Source organism: Pelodiscus sinensis, chromosome 24, assembly GCF_052426305.1.
Source record: "Pelodiscus sinensis isolate ZL-2025 chromosome 24, ASM5242630v1, whole genome shotgun sequence".
Taxonomy (NCBI): domain Eukaryota; kingdom Metazoa; phylum Chordata; order Testudines; family Trionychidae; genus Pelodiscus; species Pelodiscus sinensis.
In genome coordinates, this window is record NC_143075.1 from 5858870 (window position 1) to 5878983 (window position 20114).

General features: G+C 47.9%; 1 protein-coding gene across 1 annotated transcript in view; it reads left to right on the top strand.

Moving 5' to 3' along the window:
• Nucleotides 1–20114, top strand: part of TTC34 (tetratricopeptide repeat domain 34) — a 65781-nt gene that overhangs the window by 13676 nt on the left and 31991 nt on the right. Inside the window, exons 4-5 of the mRNA XM_025185467.3 lie at nt 3041–3233; nt 14868–15034. Coding sequence (XP_025041252.3) covers nt 3041–3233; nt 14868–15034 — 360 coding nt within the window. The remainder of the gene's footprint in view (nt 1–3040; nt 3234–14867; nt 15035–20114) is intronic.

Here is a 20114-nt window from a genome sequence, read left to right on the forward strand (position 1 = left end):
ATGTAGCTGAAGTTGCGAAGCTTAATTTGACTGTAGCCCTGCTGTGTCGGCATACCCATATAGTCCTGGGACAGTCTGACTTTAACAAGCTTTTTAATGTTCTTGCCATTTGGAATCACGTTTTTTTTCTTTCAGATATGCATAAAAACTATGATTGAAAATCCACTGCTTTACTCTTTGGCCAGGACAAGTTACCGAAAGGGGCATATTCCATGATAGAATCATACTTGAACACTTGTGGAAGTTAGTCTTTCCTTTCGAATTTTCCAAATGCTGCAAGCGTTAATAGCCATCAAGAATGCTCAGAACAAGTTGATGACAAGGATCTGAAAGACAGCGGTAGATTTCCCATACTTCCCCCTGTCCCTTAGGCCGTGTCCAGACTCAGGGGGTTTTTCGGGAAAAGTAGCCTTTTCCCGAAAAAACTTCCCCTGCGTCCAGACTCAAGCCGCGTTCTTTCGAAATTATTTCGAAAGAACGCGGCTTTTCTTTCGATGGCGGTAAACCTCGTTTCACGAGGAAGAACGCCTTCTTTCGAAAGTTCCTCTTTTGAAAGAAGGCGTTCTTCAATGTAAAGAGGCCGTCTTCGAAAGAGAGCATCTAGACTCGCTGGGTGCTCTCTTTCGAAAAAGCGGATTTCTCTTTCGAAAGATCCGCCTGCAGTCTAGACGCGATCTTTTGAAAGAGGCTCTTTCGAAAGATGCTTTCGAAAGAGCCTCTTTCGAAAGAAGCCTGCAGTCTAGACATAGCCCTAATGACACAGCTCACATGTCTATGCTGCTCCATCTGCATTTGTTTTGTACCAATCACTGCAGAAATGTAGTGCTGTTGCAATCCTTGAGTGGTGAGATTTTAAGTCTTCTTCACACATGCACGGCTGTGCACAACTGGCCAAGAAAAGCTGAGCCTAATGTCAACATTTTCTTATCAGAACAGGAAGGAGGGAGGAGAGAACTTAGGGTGAAATCACTGAAATCACTGCATTCATTTAGGCTTTAATGCTTCTTTATTCTATTTATACCATGTTTTATATGAAAAAAAGTTCCTATCCAAGTTGGGGACTTGCCTTTCCGGTGCAACAGACAGCACGCTTTCTAAAAGGAGGTAATAAAGAGAACCCAACATTTACCCAGCAACCATCCCAAAGCCCTTTGCAAATGAAATGAAGTCCTTGTCGCCCACCACACACATGTATTCACCTCTGGTGAAGTGTGGCAGCTGTGTAACAGAACATGAGCATTTTTTGGACACTCAATACACTTCCTGATGGAAAGTTCACAGAGGACTTCCTATAGCAGGATGTGACTTTTCTGAGTTGGAATTTCACCATGATGTTGCTTTTCTTGTGCACACTGTAAATGGGATCTTTAATGACTGGTTTATTTATCGCCATCCAAAAGATAGCAGCACAGACGCCTTCAGCACGGTAGGGGACATTAGAGGGACGTGTCTCTCTGTTTGTGATAATTGGACCTACACATTTACCATATTTGTCAGTTCAACTGTAAAAATGGAAGCTGTTCTTTGATGTCTTTTCATAGATTTTTGCTTTTATGGCCCAGCAGAGGCCATGTCTGTACTAGGAAATTGTTTCAAAATAACTAAATTTGAAATAAGAACTCCTGAAATAACAAAATCAAAATAGCGTGTCCACACTATGAGGAACCCTCAAAAATAGTCCAAGGCAGGCTTTGTTATTGTGGATACACTACCTTGTCTTAGAACCCCAGGAAGCACTGGGGAGTAATGAGTTTGAAATACTCTGGGGAGTCATTATTTCAAAATAGCAGCAGCAGAGCGTCCACACTGCCGGTCTTTCGAAATAACTATTTTAAAATAAGCGCTATTCCCCTAGAGGCATGTCTACACTAGAAAATTATTTTGAAATAACTAAATTTGAAATAATTCGTGAAATAACAAAATCGAAATAGCGTCAATCCCCTAGGAAAGCAGAAGTACAAATTTCAAAACAACCAGCCCATTGTTTCGAAATAACGGGCGTGAGCATGTGGATGCTCCACAGATTATTTCAAAATAAGGGGGGTTGTTTCAAAATAACTCACTAGTGCAGACCAGGGCTGAGATTCTGCCTCCAGTCTCTCCACCAGAGCAACTCTCGTTTGGGGCCATTATGGGACAGTTCCGCTCTCCTTGAATGTTATAACATTTTTCATAATTCTTTGCCCTTTTCTTTACCATCTCTAATAAGAACCAACCTTTCTTCCCAAATCAAAAACAACCCCTACTCCAAAATGTGGAATGTTGGATAGCATTTTTCCTGTCTTTCTTTCAGAATGTATGCTATTTCTGTGTTTCACGGCCCCGTCCAGAGCAAAGGAGAGTAGCACCAATTTGCTTTTGCATTTCAACACCCAACTATTGCATTGCTGAACTGGCTATTTCCTTTTCACATGGAAGTTACATTGAGATTGGCTGTCCTTTTACATTCTAGGTTCTTGTTCCGTGTTTGCCAAACTTTTCAGGTTGACAGTCTCTTATTGAAAGTTGAAAATGTTCCTAACTCTCCCCCTTACATTTATTATAGAATAGAAAGTAAGAAATGCATTAACAATAGCAATACAATGCCTATAGAATTTATTTTGTGTGTATTTCAAGAGATTGACAGAGAATACGTGGCCGTGTGGGTAGGAGAGGAGGGGAGAAGGTCCCTGTGTGGATGTAAAAGGGGCAATATGACTAGCACAACTCTTCTATTTGATCTCACACCCTTTGAAGCTTTGGGCTGCATTGAAGTTATTTGGAAAATTTTATTTTCCTTGCTTTGGCATTGGAATAAAATCTTCAACACTTTGTGACCCCTCCCTATCCCTCAATGCTTTTCATCACCCTCCCCGGGGATCATGAGCCCTGGCTGAGGAATACTATTCTAGTTCAAACCCAAACTGTTAGACTTAATCTGCTAGACTTAATCTGGTTCTCCTATGTCTATGCCTTGGATCCTGTCTGATTTCCAGTAATGTCAATTTCACCGTCCTCCCGTTTTGTTTTTTTCTCTCTCTCTCTCGCTATTCTTGTTAAGTTGCTAAAGAAAGTGATCCAGATCGGAGACACTTCCTGCCTCCAGCCGATCATGGATATTTTCAAAGATGAGGACCGAAGGCTGATGCACACTCACTGCCACTCCAGGGCTATGACCATTCTGAAGAATAAGCAGGGAGATACTTACATCAAAGAAGCCATCGCCTACCTTTCCTTTGCTATCATCGCCTCAGGTAGGCATGTGAGAGGGCTAGTTCTGGGGGAAGTAGCCTAGAGTGTGGACAGACTCCAAATTGACTATGTATTTGAGAGAGTCTCTGTCTGTCTGCCTGTCTATGAGTCTGCCTGTTCAAGAACGCCTCGTAAATTATAAGAGCAACTATATATTGAGAGAGTTTCTGTGTCTGTCTGTCTGTCTGTCCATCTCTCTGAGTCTGTTTGTTCAAGAACTCCTCTGGACCACCAAATTTGACAGGCAGCTTCTTCTTATCATAACTTAAAGCAAGGTCAGGGTTTGGTTGTGCCAGGACAATGGGATGTGACTGGAATGTCACTGTTTCCTCTGCTAGCAGGGACAGTTGTACTGTATAACAACCACAGGGGGGCAGCAAGGGGTCAGGGATGGGGACCGGGAGAGCTATAACCCCGTGGGGGCAGCAGGGGACAAGGGTGGAGAAGGGGACAGCGATATACTATATATCTGAGAGTATTTGTTTGTTTGTGTGTCTGTTTGTCTCTGTGGCTGTCTGTCCTCCAGCAAGGGGACATGCACCCCTCCCCTGGCTGAGCCCGCTGCAGCTGCCACAGCCCAGGAGAGGCACTTCTCACCTGGCCCCACGCTGCCATGGTGAGAGAGGGATGGGGTTGTCCCCTCTCACCGGGGCAGCCTGCATCCAGAACCTCTCACCCCAGAGCAATGGTTTCAATGAAGGACCTGAGCAATGCTGGGTAAATCCATGACCAAAGTCCTTCACATCCAACAGCTACTTTTTGGCCTGTGTGAAATGAGTTGGCTGGACTCAGTTGATCCCCAGTGGTTTAGGTTAGGTATCTAAACGTAAGGACAGTTCAGCTCTGGAAGGGGCTTCCAAAGGAGGTTATGGAAACCCTGATTGGTGGAGGTTTTTAAGAAAAGGCTGAACAAACTCCTGTCAGGGATGGCTGAGGTTCCCCTGGCTCTGCCTCAGCACAGGGGGCTCGAAGTGATGAGCTCTCGAAATGCCCTACATTTCTATGATTGTGGGAAAAGTCATACGGCTCATCTGGAAATTCCCCTGGAGAATCCAGCCCTGGCTAGAATCAGGAAGGCCCCACCCTTTAGTGGGGAGGGCAGCACACTAAGAGTCAGGAGATCTGGTTTCTGTTCTCGTCTCTGCTACTAACTGAGTTGTATGCCCTTGGGTAAGTCACTTCACTTCTCATTCCCCTCCCACTTCTTTGTCTCTTGCTAGCTCTACGGAGCAGGGACTGCCTCTCTGTGTGTGTTTGTGCAGCACCCGGCAGAGTGGGGGCCCCTAGACACTGCTCTCAAATAAACCATGAATCATTCCAGACGAGATCAAAATGGGGGATAGGGCAGAGGTCTCTACAATCGTGACTGGTGTGGAGACCATGACTAAAGGTGTGCTAGTGACCATGCTACATAACTCAGGAACCGGGGTCACCCAATACAATTAACAGGCAGGTGCTGAGCAAACATAAGGCAGCATTTCTTTCCCTAATGCCCAGTCGGCCTGTGGAGCTTGCTCTCAGGGGATGTTGTAAAGGCCAAAAGTGTAACTGGCTTCAAAACAGGGATGTTAAAAATAGTTGACTACGGTAACCATGTAACCGCTAACATCCTTAGCAGCTGTACGGTTATATAGCTCTCTGCCGTAGAAAAGGGAGGAGACCCCTTGCCCACCAGGTTCCCGGGGAAGAGGCTTCACTGCCCTGGGAGCCAGCTGACTTTAACCGATACCATTAACCGATAAGCACCAGCTTATTGTGTAAATAGTTAATCGGTTAAACTCCGACTCAAACAAGAATGAGTTATGTCCATGGAGGGTAAAGCCTACCAGAGACACAACCCCATGCTTAGTGTGTCTGGCTGCCAGAAGCTGGGACCGGCCGGCAGGGGATGGATCGCTTGTGCATTCCCTCTGATGCATCTGCTCTCACAAGCCGGGAAAGTGGGCTAGACCAGTGTTTCTCAAAGTTTTTTTATAAAGTACCCCTTTTTCAAAAAAAAAAAAAAAGTAACCTCGGTACCTACAGTTTTCAGACCCACAAAACTTTTTTTCTGCCACTACAACACATTTGTTTAAACAATCGTAGCCAGGTGGGCAATTAAATTTGTGGATGTAAAAAGTAGAAAAATAATAAAGCACTGTAAAACTGAAAACAAAAATTCAGTTTCCTCCAAATTCCGAGTTGTACCTCCTAGACTTCTCTCAAGTACCCCTAACGGTACTCGTACCACTGGTTGAGAAACAGTGGGCTAGACCGACCATTGCTTGGACTCAGGCTTGGTGTTCTCATAAACGACTGTACGGGTGCTTTGGGGCTGTGGGCATCTGTTCGCTTCAGCTCCTGTGGTAACATTTTCAAAACCATGTTGCTTATTGAGGAGCCAAGGCTGCAGATGCTGCTTCACCAGCGGCACTTAGGGGCCTATGTTACGGAAGCCCATTTGAAAATGTTACCACGCCCTTCATGTCTGAATCGCTCTGGAAACCTTTCCCCGCGATCGCTGCCTTGTTTCACGCAGACAGCAAGTGGCAGGGAAGGGCTGCTGGAACTACCTCACTGGAGAAGGCTTCGCCACTCAGAAAGCCTCGGTGGAAGTAGGGTGTCTGGTCCTGGGCACCACATTTCAAGAAAGATGTGGGGGATTTAGAAAAGGTCCAAAGAAGAGCAACACGAATGATTAAAGGCCAAGAAAACATGAGCTCTGAGGGAAAATGAAAGAATTTTGTTTTGTTTTGTTTTGTTTTGTTTTGTTTTGTTTTGTTTTGTTTTGTTTTGGAAAACAGAAGACTGAGAGGGGACATGATAGTGGTTTTCAAGTATCTAAAAGGCTGTCAGAAGGAGGAGGGAGAAAATTGTTCTCCTTGGCCTCTGAGGACAGGACAAGAAGCAACGGGCTTAAACTGCAGCAAGAGAGGTTTAGGTTGGACATTAGGAAAAACTTCCTGCCTGACAGGTTGGTGAAACACTGGAATAAATTGCCTAGGACAGTTGTGGAATCTCCATGTCTGGTGATATTTAAGAACAGGTTAGACAGACACCTGTCAGGGATGATCTAGACAGTGCTTGGTCCTGCCGTGAGGGCAGGGGACTGGACTCGTTCACCTCTCAAGTTCCTTCCAGTTCTAGTGTTCTATGATTCTGTGAACTCATTCTCAGTCTGCTACCCCGTGCAGTGTTCTGCAACCTCTCGCGTTAGTCATGCTGGTGGGATACATTCTGTTTCTTCTGTGTGAAGCTCTGTTTGGTATCATAAACGCCATCCAGGCCCTACTTGTCCTCTGCAGGTGTGTCAGACAGATTCCCTGCTAAAAAGTTACCCCAGGCTCTGCACATTACCTCAGCTTGCCCCGAAGAGAGAGCTGCTTGGGAAATATCTCTGGCATGTTCTGAGCACCTCTCTATTCTCCAGGCAATCTGGCCTGCATGCAGCGCAAATGTGATGACAGTCGCCTCTAGGAGAAGCGAGCGTGTAAAAAGGGAAACTGCTAATTGCCGTGAGATGGCCCCATTTCACAGCTCAGGCATTCAGGCTTATCTGCGTCCCACCTGCTGGAGCAGCTGCTTGTTAAGAAACGGACCTGGTCTTTTCCTGGCGCTGATCGTTACAGTCCCACAGATGTTCACAACATTTGGTGTTGGAGCTTCGCTTGGAGGGGAGAAGCCTTGCTCCTGAGAAGGAAATGGGGAAAGGCACATCCTCTGGCACAGCCCTCTGGGCAGCTGTGTGACAGGCTGCACTCCCAGGAAAAGAATATTGATAATGGATCCAATATGGGGCCGCCGCTGTGACTGATCCCAACCCTGGGCACATGAAGACACTTGCAGGAAAGGCTGTGAACGCCAGGAGCTGGGTGAGCAAAGGAGAGACTCGTTCTCGGCAGCCTCCGGGTAAATATCTTGTACATTTCATATCCAAATGATGGATTTAGTTGGGATCAGAGATAAGAGAACCTGAGTCTCTCACACTGCCATGTCCTGAGCATCCTTGAGCAATAAGTGAGACAGAGCCATCGGGGTTATTATCCAAGCCGGAGCAGTGGACATTGTCTGATTCCATAACCTCTGATCCTACCAAGTCCTCTCGCTGCTAAACGGCTCCGCTTCTGCCTCCCAGCATCACCTCCCATCCAGGGTACTTTCTCTCCCATTGTGCTGCCACTCATGGGTTATAGCTACATCCAAATCAATCAGAGGTGTCCTCCTAACTAGCATGGGCCTGCCCATAGTGATTGTCTCCTCAGCATGTCCCTTGGAGCTACAATAGGTGGAGGACCTCCTTTGGCACTGCTCTTGGCTAGGGTAAAATGGAGAGGTGCTTTCACGCCATCCCCTCTTGGTTTGCTTCCAAACACCAAAAACACTTCTGATTTCTTTGACCGCAGCCACACACTGCTCCCTCTGAGAGGGCTAGGCCCAGTCCCCACTGCTGAGTGAAGGAGCATGGGAGTAGGGTTGCCAGGTGTCCGGTATTGACCCGGTTAGTCCAGTATATTCGCCCCCCTTGTCCGGGAAAAAAATTCAGAAAATACCGGACACCTAAAATGTCTAGTATTTTCTGATTTTTTCCAGACCAGCAGGTGAAAATCCTGGGGGCTTATCTGGTTCTGCAGGGGAACTCTGATGGAAGGCAGCCGCCAACAACTTGGTAGGGGCCAAAAAGCCTCAAAAGCATTTCTTAAGGGGGCCATGCTGGGTTTGTTTGTTTGTTAATTTTTTTTTTATTTTTTTTTTTGCTCAACAGCTTTGGTCTCCCTCTTTTTTTTCTCAACAGAACTTTTTCCCCCTTGGTTTTTTTTTTTTTTTTTTTGTGGGGGGAGTGCGGTATTTTTGGTTAAACCATCTGGCAGCCCTACATAGGAGACCCCTGTAACTTCCTAGAGAGACGCTTTCTAGGTTTCCTAGGCAACTCAACCCGAAAGGCCTGATCAAAGCAATTTCGTGACCCACAGCAGACCCCAAACAAACAGCAGTTGTGAAATTTCTCTTCCCTGCTTGCAATCGTGGTCCAGGAGAGAGAGGCAGAAAAGGAAAGCAGAGCCATCCCTCTTCTGAGGAAACCTCAGATCGCCCTGGGGTTTGGAGAATCGATCAGTACAGCCAGCAAAGAGCAGCTATCACCCTGGCAGGCCAGCGTTGCTCTGAACAGCAGGTCTTGCTCGTGGCCAGGTTGGGAAAGGTCCACGTAAACACGGGGCCATCGGATGAAACAGCCTGAGATGAAAATTGGCAAACAACCTACCGAAATGAGGGCCCACAGAGGGTGAGGGTGGAAGTTCCGCAGAGCAAATGTGGGGAAAGCCTCTAACCCTAGACAGGGCCGTCCTTAGGCATACGCAGAATGCACAGCTGCGTGAGGGCAGCTCTAAATTTGAGGCTGCCCCAAATTTAGTGGTGCCCTAGGCAGGTGCATGCTGTCTATGCCTAGGGCCACCGGCAACCAGGTGCAAGCAGTGTTGGCTCTGGACGCCAGCCCCAGCCCCCCCTCCCAAGCTGTGCCCAGTCACTGCTCATCCGTTCCACCTACGAAGGGTCAGGAGCAAGGCCACATCTCTGGGAGGGGACCCTGACAGGGCTGGGGGCAGAGGCTGTGGGCAAGTGTGGGTCTGATGGCAGAACCCGATACAGCAAACAGACCCCAGGCATGGGGCTGGTTGCAAAACCCCGGCCTCGGGACTGGCGGCATCTGGGAACCCACATAAATGTGGGGGTGCTGCAGCCGTCCCCCCACTTCCCTTGCCTAGAGTTCCTGCCTCTGCACCTGCCCCTGCAGCCCTGCGTGCAGCTCCCACCCTGTTCCTCTCCGCCTCCGTGTAGGGCACCGGACATCATAAGGACGGCCCTGTGCCTGGATGCACTGAGACTCTGTTACCAATGAAGCCAGCGGCGCTGTGTTCCTTCACACCAGCGGGATACTGAGTAGAACTTAATTCTCTACATAGGTTCTGACATCGCCCTCAACACCGTGACATCGGAACCCTTTCTAGGGGCCTATTAAGCAATGGGATGATTGTCCCGGGGCACTTGAGTGATGAGTTCCATCAAGCAAAAACATCTTATTAACCCTTTCAACCTCCCCAGCCTTTAAAACTGAGAACAATAAAAAATTAAACAGAGAAAAGAAAGTATCTAAGAGAGCCACATCTTTAATGTATAGGGAAAGCCCATCAGAAGGGCCCATGCCTGGAGCCCAGAGACCTGCATTCTGTGTCCTAGTCTGCCCTGTGCACTGTTTGGCCTTCGGAAGGTTACGGGGCCTGATCTCGGGCTCAGGGGTGTCAATGAGAGTCTGTCTCTTCTAAGAGATCAGCCTCATTCTGAGTGGGTCCAGTCTGGGGGCCCAGCTTCAGAGATCTAAGGTCTGGGTTCTGTGGTCCAGCATTCCCTGTAAGCTGGGCGCATGCGTGGCCACCTCAGCGAGATTCAGGTGCTGCCCAGCTGTTTAGAAGAGCATCTACAGTCCCTAGGATGTGTTTCTATTGGTGGTGCACATCTACACATGCCTCCGTGCACATAACAAAATTTATTCCACCCATGGGGGGGATGAGAGGGAACATTGCTCTGGACTTCCACTGAATGCACCTCTCCTCTAACAGATACATTTCCAAATGGGTCTGCTGATTTTGGTACCCCAATTTTTCAGACACCCTGGGTGTGTCAGTCTAGGTACCCAAATGAGAACAAAAAATATGGGCCACATGTGAAAAAGTCATACATAACTAATTACAAGCTTTTCCCTCCAATCCCTCCAGGAGACTCACTTCTGCTGGGACACCTGCCGATAATCCGAAAGCTACAATAACTAGCTAATATCCACTATTTATTGATTCGTGTCTTTTATCTGAAGCCAGAAATCTGTGCCCATAGCTGGTCTATGTAATTGCACAACCCTCCTGGTGTTCCTCCTCCACCTTTGTCACAAGATTCCTTTTGGTTTTTTGTCTTTGTAAACTCTTTGGAGCAGGGAACGCATGTGTGCATCTATCTGCACTCTGGGGCCCCTGGTTCTGACTGGTCATGTACAGTACAGCTGCACTAGACCGGTTATATCTCGAACAGGAACGACCCATCTGCTCTAAGCACAGCAGACGCTCTCTGTTTTCATAGATTGCTGTTAGAGACACATTTTCCCACATCCTCTTAGTCTCTTTCAGCAATTGATTCTCTCCAGCCTACAACATGCTGAAATTATTCTCCCAAGACTAATTGGCAAAGCATCTCATGTGGGCAGGCTCATCTGAGAAGGAAAATGTTTATTTACGGCAATCTCTTTTTATTCACCAGGAGTCTTCAGCTGGCTCTGGCTTTTTGACAAAGACATGTTGTAATAATGGCAGCTAGGTAGAGAGAGTTGGACTTTGATGACTTAATACATAAGAACAGCCATAGTAAGCTGGACCAAAAGTCCATCTAGCCCAGCGTCCTGTCTTCCAACAGTGGCCAATGCCAGGTGCCCCAGAGGGAATGAACAGAACAGGGAATCATCACATGATTCCTCCCCCTATCACCCATTTCCATCCTCTGACCAACAGAGGCTAGGGACACCATTTCTGCCCCTCCTGGCTAATAAGTATTGATGGACCTAACCTACATGAATTAATGTAATTCTTTTTTGAACCCTGTTAAAGTCCTGGTCTTCACCTCATCCTCTAGCAAGGAGTTCCACAGGTTGACTGTGCTCTGCCTGGTCTTATGTTCTTAATCAGTCAATTTCTGTATCGTGGCTTTAAAAGGGTGGACCTGCAGACCTGTGAGAGGCACTAGACTTTGGTGACACTTTGGTATCCTTTCACAAACAATTCTTGGCAAATGCAGAGTAGAGGAGTGTGGCTTAGTGGACCCTGTTATTTGCTCTGCTACTGCCTTGCTGGGTGACCTTGAGAAAGTCACTTTCTTTCTGTTCCCCAGTTTCAGTTATTTTTACTTTTCCTTGTAAAGCTCTTTGAGCTGTGTGGATGAAAAGTGCTGCATAAGAGCTAGGCATTTCCGTTGCATTCTAGCCAATCTTAGTCCAAAATAGACCAGGCCTCCTGGATACGATGCAAAATCCAGATACCTGACGTTTTGGGGGAAGGCTGAGGGCATTTCTCTGCTGTGGTGAAAGGGATTTTCGTTGTTGGCTGCGGAACAGTTATCATTACAGTCCTGTAAATCAAATTAATTGCGAAGTGGCCTAGACGGTTTCGTATGAGCATCATCTCTTGTTGTTTAAAGCCAAATTAAAACAAAAAGGCTTTTGTGTGTTTGCTTTTCATTCAGGAATCTCAAAATACTTTGTAAAGCAGATAAAGTTGGTTTTCAGGTCAAAGGAGAAACCCTCATTTGTCCATATTTACCAATTCAGAACCCAGTTCTGTAAATGGATCTGCACAGACTGCTTAAAATGAGATAGCGTCCATTTAGTATGGACGCTATCTTTCGAAAAAGCAGATCGCTTTTTCGATGTGCTTTTGTGTGTGGATACTCTCTTTCGGAAGACGTTTTTTTTTGGAAGATCTCTTCCAAAAAAATGTTCTTTCAAAAAAAGCATGCAATCCAGACTAGCCTAACACAACTATATATAGAGAGTCAATATATTTTGGTTAGTCTGTCAGGTGCCCCAGGACTATGCATTGTTTTTTAAAGTGACAGACCAACATGGCTTCCCCTCTGAGTATTAGAATTTGACAGGGATCTGATCTAACAAACGCTGAATGCCTCCGAATTTAAATAAAATGTGTCCTGCAGCACTCCCTGTGCAGATCCCCACTAGGTGGTAGTAAATCATCCTCCATCCTTATAGAAAATTTCAGTGAATGCTCCCCCCCCCCCCCACCTCCTGTGTACACTTTAAAAACAAAAAAGTCAATATTTTAAAAAGCAAAAACATTATGATTATTTTAAATGCCTTTGGAATACGACCAACAGTGTAGCTATTTTGTTTTACTGAGTAAAATATAACTTGATTAAACCCAACAAGGAATCCTGTGGCACTTCAGAGTATGTCTACACTGCGAAGGTTTTTTTGGAAAAAACTTCACTTACATCCACTCTGCAATCACGTTCTTTTGGAAAAAAATCGAAAGAACAGAGCAGGTTTTCCAACATTGGTAAACCTCTTTGTACGAGGAAGAAGCCTTTTTCCGAAAGAGCTCTTTTTCCAAAAGGCGTGTGTGGATGGAGAAGAGGGAGTTATTTTGAAAGAAGAGGAAATAAGAAAAAGCACAGGTGCCCTGGTGGCCACTCCATCCTTAGTAATCACAGCTTAAATGCAAGATAGCACCCACAGGCTGTGTCTACATTGGCACCCTTTTCCGGAAAAGGGATGCTAATGAGACACTTCGGAATTGCAAATGCCACTGGGATTTAAATTGTCCCCGTGGCATTTGCATGAACATGGCTGCCGCTTTTTTCCGGCTCGGGGCTTTGCCGGAGAAAAGCGCCAGTCTAGACAGGTATCTTTCGGAAAATAAAGCCTTTTCCGGAAGATCCCTTATTCCTGATTTTAAGTAGGAATAAGGGATCTTCCGGAAAAGGCTTTATTTTCCGAAAGATACCTGTCTAGACTGGCGCTTTTCTCCGGCAAAGCCCCGAGCCGGAAAAAAGCGGCAGCCATGTTCATGCAAATGCCACGGGGAAAATTTAAATCCCCGGGGCATTTGCAATTCTGAAGTGTCTCATTAGCATCCCTTTTCCAGAAAAGGGTGCCAATGTAGACACAGCCACACTGAATGGATGCTATCTGTCAAAAAAAAGCAGATCACTTTTTCGATGGGCTTTTGCAGTGTGGACGCTCTCTTTTGGAAGAAGTTTTTGCAGAAGATCTCTTCCGGAAAAGCTTCTTCCAAAAGAAGCCTGCAGTTTAGACGTAGCCTCAGAGACTAACAAAAATTCTCTACCATGAGAACCATGAGCTTTCGTGGGCACAGCCATGGCTGGTTAAATGTCACTGAGCACCAGGATGCAGATTCTGTAAATGTTTTAAAGGAAAGCACTGACACACCGTTTTTATTTCCTTTCTTCCTGAAAGGGGGAGTTAAATCATAATATGAATGGCTAAGTTTACAGCACAGCTCTGCATAGGGCGAGATCTCTCTGGGCACAGGCTATTCGTCTAGGTCAGGGCTACTCAACACGTGGCCCGTGGGCCACATGCAGCCCGCGGCCTGTTTGTTTGAGGCCCGTGGTGCCGTTTGGGTTTACGCGGGGCTCAACACGTGGCCCACAGGTGGGATCCTTTTAATGTGGCCTCCACTGGGAACACGCTCCACAAAGGCGAGGCGTCTCCCAGGCAGGGTGAGCATTGAAAGATGAAAGCAGACGGGCTGGCTGGAACAGACGGGTACCAAGGTGTCGATGTTTCTAAACCCCAGGGAGGAGGTGCCGGGAGCACCGGGGCATTATGTGAAAGAAACTATTTGTACATATATTTGCATGTACATGTAACCACACGTAAGTCGCGGCCTTCGGCGTGTGCTGTGAGTATTGCTGTGGCCTCCGGGGCTTCAACATTGAGTAGCCCTGCTCTGGGTACTTCTGTGGCCCCTCTCAGTTAAATACCTGGGCGCCTCACAAGCTTTCATGACTGTTCACAGCCGTGAGATAAGGATTTATCCATGGTATAGGTAAGGAGCTGGGGCACAGGTCTATGCTGTCACAGGTAAGACAGCCATTCTCTGGGTAATGCAGACTAGAATTAAGAACGTAAGAACGGCCAGACTGGGTCAGGTCAGAGATCCATCTAGCCCAATATCCTGTCTGAAGACAGTGACCCATGCCAGGTGCCCCAGAGGGAATGAACAGAGCAGGGAATCCTCAAGTGATCCACCCCATCATTCCAAGCCCTGACAAACAGAGGCGAGAGACACCACCACTGCCCATCCTCGCTAACAGACATTGATGGACCTAACCTCCATGAATGTATCTAGCTCTGTTTTGAACTCTCTTAAAGTCCTGGCTTCACAACCTCCTCTGCCAAGGAGTTCCCCAGGTTGACTGTGCTCTGTGTGAAGAAATTTTGCCTCCCTCTGTATTCTTCTTTCTCCCATTCTTTGAGGTGACGCACCACACTTACCACTCAGTATGAGGACAGAGCTAACCTTAGCAACATGATAAAGTGTGAGGTAACACTCACTGCAGCATCCGTAACTGGCATCTGAGCGCACAGAAACCCCTGTGTACGAGTCTGACCACTGGAGCCATAATGGGACTGGGCTTCCTGTACAGAATAATCCCTTTAGTGCTCCTCACAGATTTAGTCTTTAAGGGTGAAAGAAACCTCTGTGTCGAGGGCCAGCACGCATCCTGTGCACCTTGCAAGCCCCATTTCATACATCCTAGTGTGGATGACAGGCCCAGTTGACTGCTAAGGGAGGGAGTCTGGTCTCACTGAATCAAACAGCAAAATTGCAGTTGAGTTGAGTGGGCAATAGGATTGGATTGGGAGTGTTGGAAAGGGAACCACGGGGTGTCTACTTTCAGGTGCACTGGGCGAATTTGGGGTTCTGCTACACCAGGGTGCAGAAGGTCCATGCACCACCTTCGTCCTCTCAACAGGGTTTTTGTGGAGCAGAGCACACTCCACCGGGTGTGATTTCCCTGTCGCACTCGACGGCTGCGTCCTCCTCCCTGTTTGATTTGCACATCTCTCTCTTGCGCAGGCGGCAACGCTGAAGAGTCCCTGCTCACCAGGGCCCGATGTTACGGATACCTGGGCCAGAAGAAAACCGCTATTTTTGATTTTAATGCCGTTCTGAAGGAGGAGCCTAGAAACGTGCAGGCCCTGAGCGGAAGGGGGTTCATTTACCTGGCTCTGAACCAGCAGAAGGTATCGTTGATGTATTGGAGTATTGTTGCCCAATCAATATAAAATATTTCGATGGACTCTCTCCAGGCATCAGTAGGGCCCAATCCTGCTCCTTACTTGAATTTAGTGGTGGATTTCCCATGGGCCTGCCCACACACCCACTGAAATCAATGGGAAATCCGCCATTGAATTCCTGTAGGGAGCAGAGACTGGGTCCAATATGCATTGATGCCGGGCCTATGTCTGTGTATATATTACACCAGTGTCGCCCAGTGTATATATTGCAGCAGCATGATTTGTCTTGCAGATCTCCACGTTTCACCTCATTTCAAAATGACTTGCTTATGAAATCAGATGGAAAAAAACCGCAAATGTCACTAGTACTGACAAATTGCTGAGTTTCTAAATGTTACCATAATAGAAAATAAATCCATTGGAACGTGAATATGGTACTCCCCATGGAAGATTCTGTGTACCCCCAGGGTGCACATACCCTTAGGCACTGTTCTCTTGAATTTGTCCACCCATGTGTATGATAAATTTTGTTACATGCAGGTGTGCACCACCAATAGAAATCCATGCTGCCGGTTGTAGGCGTTCTGTCAATCAACTGGGCAGTATTTGAATCCCTCCTGGGTGGCCACCCAAGCACTCATTTTACAAGGAATACTGGCCCTAGATGACAATCACTGAATTATACAATGCCCTGGCCAGGATGTTAGCAATGAGGCTTCAAAGTAGCATCTCTGGACCTGAGCATAACCCTCAACTTTCTGAGCTAAAAGCAGTAGACATGTCGGTGCAAAGATCACAGCAGGCTCTCCACATGGCCCAGTCTGGGGCAGAACACCAGATTGTGCATGCGTGGGCTGCCCGTAGCAAGGCCAAGAAAATGAAATATTATTTTAAAATCTGAAAATGTATTGGCAATGCTAAACAGCGCGGGCTCTGTATGCCGGGACCCTGGAAGATCATTCAGATGCTCTGCTTACTGCAGAAGGCCTGATCCTGTGTGTTCCGGGGTGTCTGTGTTGATTGGTCGCACCGATCACTCACTGCCTGGGATCCAAAGCAGAAACATGCTGCTCACAGGCAGCATGTGATGCAAGATCAAAGCCATCACTCCGTGCGCGGTGCCCTGCTCTTCCTGTGGGCCTCTCTCCCCCTCCCTCACCCCTAATCACTCAATTGCCCGTGTCTAGGGGAGAGGAAGGACAGCCTGTAGTCACGGCTCCCATTTGCGTCACTACCATGCACTCCGACGCAATGCTACAAAACAGCCTTGCATTTGGTGTGTATGTGCCTGTAACGCCGGCAGGCAGCCTTGAACCTGGGTCCTCTGGAATTTGTAGCGCGTGAGCGAAGAGCCAACTGGTGCACAGCAAGGGTGCGGTGCAGACAGGCTGGTCCCTCTGTAGGTGGTCTCTGTGCCACTCAAGGGGTCCATGCAGCACGTCCAGGAGGAGGGTTGGTGGCCCCATGTTGTCTGTTCCGGTGCAAAAAGAGGACAGCTGCCAACACGCACGGCCAACGCTGCTGCATCTCCACTTCTGATTTGTGGGATGTCACACTCAACAGGGTAGGGCTTCGCACTGCCCACAAGGTAAGGCAGAGGCTTTTGCCTGCGTCTTCTGCCTCTTGCAAGGCCGGAGTGATTAATAATAGTGCTCCCTGGTGATTCTGTAGCACTTTCCACGGGTAGATCTCAAAGCACCACTGAGGTTAGCAACACAGGAGGTACTGGGCCAGGTCCCAGGCAGATATAAACCAGCACAACGCCATTAAATTCATAGGAGCTTTGTCAATTTACAGGCCTGCTGACAGGGTAGGGCAAAGGGGGCGAGTATTCAGCGTGTCCGGCATGCGCGCCATGCTGCTTCTTTCATGCTCTGTATGGGGTAGGCCAGTGGCGGACAACCTGGGGACCAAAGGCAGCTTGCGGCCCGTTGGGGCTCTACGTGTGGCCCGCGAGATGTTTTGTTTTGCCACTGCCCGCGTGCAGGGTTGCCAGATTCCACTGGTGCCTGTTTGCGTCGGTTTTTTTTCCCACCGGTGTTACTCCAGTGACATGCACAGAAAGCCAGGGCGGATGAAGGGACAGGCTGATTGCACACAACACTGACTGTGAGAACCAGGTGCTCCCTCTGCAGCCAATCGCAGCGCTACTCCCGTTCAACCGGCAGCACCCTGCTAATTCTAGGCACACAAGCGCAGTCCCGGGAGACCATCTTGGTTATGACCACCTTGCGGTCCACAGAGATGAAGGAGGCTACTCATGTGGCCTGCTCAGTAGCCTAGGCTGTCCCTCACTGGTGTAGACCCATGTGATTCTCACACAAACATCACACGAAGTCCTTCCTGTAGGTGGCAAAATGAAATATCAGAGAGACGGTTCAGAGAGGTAGGAGAGAGTCCCTTGAGCCTCTTTCTCTCTCACTGATGACACAGCAACTCTCCCTGTAGGTGAAAGACTCACAGAACTTCGCGCTGTGTGCTGCTGTGTATGGAATCAAACATAGTACAGGCTTTACACCACGTTCTGTGCAGAGCTGAATAGCTCCAGACACCGGGTGTTAGACAACAAAATCCTTGATAACGCTGTGGTCTAGCTGCTTCGGCAGCCCCCTGCATATTGCCAAACCAGCATCATAAGAACATAAGAATGGCCTTATTGGGTCAGACCAAAGGTCCATCCAGCCCAGTATCCTGTCTGCCGACAGTGGCCAATGCCAGATGCCCCAGAGGGAGTGAACACAACAGATAATCATCACATGATCCCTCTCCTGTCATCCATTTCCAGACAAACAGAGGCTAGGGACACCATTCCTACCCGTCCTGGCTCATAGCCATTGATGGACCTAATCTACATTAATGTATTTAGCTCTTTTTTTGAACCCTGTTAAAGACCTAGTCTTCACAACATCCTCTAGCAAAGAGTTCCACAGGTTGACTGTGCACTGCATGAAGAAAAAGTTGATTTTATTTGTTTTAAACCTGCTGCCTATTAATTTCATTTGGTGACCCTAGTTCTTATATTGTGGGAACAAGTAAATAACTTTTCCTTCTTCACTTTTTCCACACAAGTCATGATTTTATAGATCAGTGGTCCCCAACATGGTGCCCGCGGGCATTTGTCTGCGCCCGCCAAGTGCTCGGGGCTGGCCTGTCTCCGGGCATGTGGCGCATGCACTGTGCCGGAGCCGGCCTCGGGCGTATGGCGCCGCAGATTGGCCGCCCGCGCTCTGGGCGCATGGCGCTTGGAAGGGGCACCGGCCCCGGGTGCGCGGCACTTGGGGAGGGCGCTGGCCCCGGGCGCGCAGCGCTTGGGGGGACCCCGCCCCCGGGCGCGCGGCTATGGGGGAGCCCCGCCCCCGGGCGCGCAAGTGTCCCCGCCCTCTGGCGCCTGGTGGGCGAACGGCCACGCCCCTGGCACCCGGCAACCTCAAATCGTTGGGGACCACTGTTATAGACCTTCCCTTTAGTCTCCTCTTTCCTAAGCTGAAAATCCCTTAACCTTCTGCTGGAGAAACCACCTTGACCGGTGCCGCTTCTAATCTTGAACGATTTCCCTTTTTTTGTAATCATGCCACCTTTCTGCAAATACGTAAACAACCCCCTTGCATTGTGTGGCAGAGCCACCTGTCTGATTTCATAACACAATTGTGTAAAAAGAGAAAAATGTGTCTGTCAGGAGATGAACTACATGATATAAGTAGTCCCCTGAGAGAGATCCACGGCTTTCATGCTTATTTTGGCTTCGACGGCAGCTATCAGTCCTTGTGAAAACCTCTCTCAAGTGAATGAACACTGGGACCCTGGCATGCACATTCATTAGTGGCAGGTTTAATAGCCTTTGACTTTGCAAACAATTTGGTACCAGGAGCAGCCAATTCTTGATGGTTTGCATTGCAGAGATGTGATTTCTCCTGACAGTCTGAAAATCCCTTTGAGCCAATAGCCCCCATGTTATTAAAACAAGGCACAGGCCTAAGTGATTGAGTGATCCACTTTTCACCACATTTCATATGCGCAGAGATGTTTGTGTTTTCACAGACTCGAGAGCTAACATGCCAAACATTCTTCACTCTTAGGAGCAGGCTGCAATGTTTCATGTGGCGTACAAGTGGCATGTGTGTCCAAACACTGATTTTTAGGCAAGGTTTTTCACCCAACCAATCGCTTTCCAAAAGAGATAACAAAAATGCCAACATTTTGGCTTATCGCAGGCCTGGGCAAGATGCGGTCCAGGGGCCAGATCCGGCCCACAGACTGCATCTGGCTGCTTGCTGTTTATATCCCACTGCCCACACCACTGAATTTCCAGGTGTTGGCTCAGGTAGTAGGATCCTATTTAAATGGCTCCCAGCAGGGATCGGAGCAGCGAGCATTATAAATAGCTGCAGCAAGCCCAGGTGACTGCCAAACAACATGGTAGTGGCGGGGTCAGGAGCTGGAAGCTCTTTGCTGTGTTTTTAATTCCAAGCTTCCAGCCCCAGGCAATGCTGGGAGGAGGCTAGTCCCTAGCCCCGCCCTTTCCTCCCCAAGCTCCGCCCATTGCAGGGGTAAGGGAGCTGGCCCTTAACCACCTAGTAAAATTCATTAACTGTCCCCCCTGTGAAAATTATTGCCCACCCCAGCTTATAGAGTCCCGGTCAGCACTGTTATTCGTTAGTGGTACAAATAATTGCATGGCATCTCCTGGTCCTGATTTTCAGATGTTGTGCTGTTCTCCAGGACGATGTTGTGGGGACAAGGTGGTGACTCCGGGAATGTTGTTAAAAAGATGTTCACACCGGATATGGTCCCTGTGGGAAGATGTCTAGGTTTGAGGCTATCCCTGTAGATCTGTGGCTGGATCTTTCCAGTCTAGTTGCTATGAATACCTATTAGCTCTGCATAATATGTCTAAGGAACTCTATTTGTTTGGGGAGGGGGAGTTTGTTCTGAAGAACCGGAGCATTAATTACAGTAGAATGTGCAGGAGTCATTTCTTTCAGTGGGGTGTGTCTAATTTCTTCAGTCCTATTCTGAGGATTGATGCTGGATTTACATGGCCTTGTGCCAGCCCCCTTCATCAGTAATAAACACTCCACTATTTTGA